At 36.0% G+C, this 3,008-nt stretch overlaps 1 protein-coding gene across 1 annotated transcript; it reads left to right on the top strand.

Annotated features, from left to right (window-relative positions):
- The first annotated feature begins 917 nt into the window (after positions 1-917).
- On the top strand, positions 918-3,001 carry THAP5 (THAP domain containing 5). Its single transcript, XM_005426337.2, has 2 exons — positions 918-1,107; positions 1,743-3,001. The coding sequence occupies exons 1-2, from the start codon at positions 964-966 to the stop codon at positions 2,673-2,675; spliced, it is 1,077 nt and encodes a 358-aa protein (XP_005426394.1). The 5' UTR covers positions 918-963; the 3' UTR covers positions 2,676-3,001.
- The last annotated feature ends 7 nt before the right edge of the window (positions 3,002-3,008 follow it).

The raw sequence follows: 3,008 nt of genomic DNA, 5'->3' as shown, positions 1-3,008 counted from the left end.
TCTGCATGCATTTACTTTTTGAACAAAATTTAAAGCCTGTACTGGAAATATTCACATTGCCAAATTATCTGACAATCCAAAGAGGGGCATGTATTAGGAGGTACTCTGTTAAACAGAAAATACTAGTTGTGTCAAGAAAGACAAATAAGCCCGAGAAATACTATTAATAAAATGAAGACCAGTCTTAACTTTCTTTAAATTATGTCTCAGTATTTCATCTCTCTTCAGTAGAACTGCTTTCTGAGCAAGTGTTGTAGGATCAAACCTTTCAAAACATCTTGGCCATGGATTCTGAAACCCTTGGCTAGAAGAAATCAGAAATTCTGCTTCTGAACTCCAGAGCAAATACCCAACTAGAAATAATGTATATAATGATTGGATTAACATGTATGTGACATCCAGATTAGCATTTAATACTTAACGTTTTTGAAAAAATGTTATTCTAATCTTTTCTAAAGGAAGGCTACCTTCTAAGTAACAATGAGATATTTTTATTTAAAACAAAGACAACAATAACAGGGATTTTTGTATATTGTTTGTCTTTTTGACTGCTTTAGGAAGATTCTTTTCGGCGATGGAGAGAGATGGGGAGACTGACTCGGTGATCAGAATCCCATTTTATTGTGGGATACAAGCACTGATGTACTATTTTAGGGAGACTAGTAATGTGTACTACAATGATTAGGTTAAAATCACATACACAAACTTATACATATAACAACATCTCTTGTTTGCAGATTTCAATAGGATTTTCTTCTTCCGGTAAACCTGTCTGATTAAATCTTCTTTCTAGATCTAATTCCTTCTATCTAGATCTAATTTTCAAAGTTCCATTTGCTTTTTGCAAGGCATTTTGTCTATTAATTCTCTTATGCTAATAAGGTCCAAAGTACTCTCTGTCTCGTGCACCCCAACAGATTCCCACTTCATGACAAAGAGAGACTTGAGAAGTGGCTGCGGAACATGAAGCGGGATTCCTGGACTCCAAGCAAGCACCAGCTCCTCTGCAGTGATCATTTCACCCCCGATTCCCTGGACGTGCGGTGGGGGATACGCTACTTGAAAAACACCGCTGTGCCAACCATTTTCTCTTCCCCAGATGATGAGGTAATCTATGTCTATCCTTTTTTTGTTTTGTAGGATGAAGCTAATCAAGTATTGATGTAATACAGATTTTCTAACCTGTCAGATAATCATATTTTATTTAAAAAATAGAATTCCTGTCCATCAATACAGTTTGTCAGCAGGGCTGACATAAAACAGGTATGTGATTGCATAATGTAAAGGAAGAACAACTTTGCCTAGTTTGATTGGAGATTCAATATCGTTTTTAACTGGAGATTGCAGAAGCATTTACTATAGAAAATGTTAAATTTCTTATGAGAATAATTACTGTATCTTGTGTAAAACAGTCCAAATTCTCTAGAGTTTGAAAAAATCCATAATAAAACAAATAAAAAACTCCAAACCACAGTAAAAAAAATAAACCAAAACTAAAAACCCAGACACTATTATTGCTTTTAGAGCTTTAAAATAGTATTTTTAAATGTAGGACATGAAGCAAAGTTGTGCAAGATGCTTACATGAATTCTTGGGTCTCTGATGTAATTTTTAAACAGTGTTCATCTAAATCCTTTTGCAATACCATGCTATGAAATGAGATCTGCCTAATTTTTTAATGCTCAGTGATTTTCTTGTTACAAGATGGTGAATTTGTTTTTGTTTTTTTTTTTCTCCTCCAGGAAAAAGATTCTTCACAGAACAGTTCACAGCAGGTACAGAAAAAAGACCAGGAAGAAACAAATGTTGTGTCAGAGGAAGTATCGCTACCACTTGAACCTTGTACACCAAACAAAAATTCTGTAATTGCACAAAATGTAGAGGAAAAAAAAGTGGTTTGCTCAGCTGCACTGAGTGAACCTTTACAAATTCAAAACCTGCAGCTTCCACATGAAGGTGGCTTTCAGGCAGACCATGTCATCCTTGATAGTTCATCTAGGCAGTACATACATCAGCCTAATCCTATTCTGATGACAGCAGCAGTCCAGAGCTTGGAGGCTACCGGTGTTCATACTTCTATAGACGATCCAGGAGGTTGTACAGCTACAGTCCTGCAATTTACAGACCCTGACTGCTTGAATTCATCTCTGAAACTGAACAGTGCTTTAGGGTCAGTTACTGACTATGCAGTTGAGAGTTCTGTCCCTCATGTGGTCTGTTCTGAAGTGCAGACAAGTGAAGATGCAGTTTTACTGAGTACAGTCACACAAACTATTGAACAGTTCAGTGGAACTGAAGAGTCTGTCATTGCTATTATTATGCCAGCTGAGGGTCCAGAAGAGCCTGGAAGAGTAAATGCTTCTTTCCCACCTGTTAAAGAAGAGTTTCTTGACATAGAGGAGACAGAAGTGATTGAATATGACGGAAATGAAATACTGCAGACTGAGCATTCATACTGCAGACAAGACATAGACAGAGATCACCTTTGGCAAAAAATTTCAAAACTCCACTCTAAGATAACTTTACTTGAAATGCAAGAGGTAAAAACTTTGGGGAGACTCAGGTCCTTGGAAGCTTTTATTAGACAATTGAAGCAAGAAAACCTGCTTTCTGAAGAAAAGCTGAAGTTGGTAGAAAACTACTTTACAACACTTGAAGTGACTATGATACAGTAAAGGCTTTCAGTTGATGGTTCTCAAATATCTTTTTAACCTCTTTGACTGTACTTTTGGACAAATTAACTTTTTTTCCAGTTGAGGTGTTTTAAACATCTTATGAAAATCATGTGAATAGCATTCTTTAAAATGTTACATCAAACAAAGCTAAGTGGTAGAATGTCTGTAAAACATGATAGGCAATTAAAATTAAAAAAAAACCTGAATTGGGCGGAGTTTTCTTAAATGTGTGAATTAAGTCAGAATAAGATAATTTAACCCTTTCTTAGCTGCAGGCTTCTCTTAAACATGCGGTGCCTGCATTGGGATCAGCAGTAGAATGGAAAGAATAAA

Source organism: Geospiza fortis, unplaced genomic scaffold (genome assembly GCF_000277835.1).
Source record: "Geospiza fortis unplaced genomic scaffold, GeoFor_1.0 scaffold429, whole genome shotgun sequence".
NCBI lineage: Eukaryota > Metazoa > Chordata > Aves > Passeriformes > Thraupidae > Geospiza > Geospiza fortis.
Note: the sequence above shows the minus strand (reverse complement) of the source record. Positions and strands in the feature narration are given on the sequence as shown.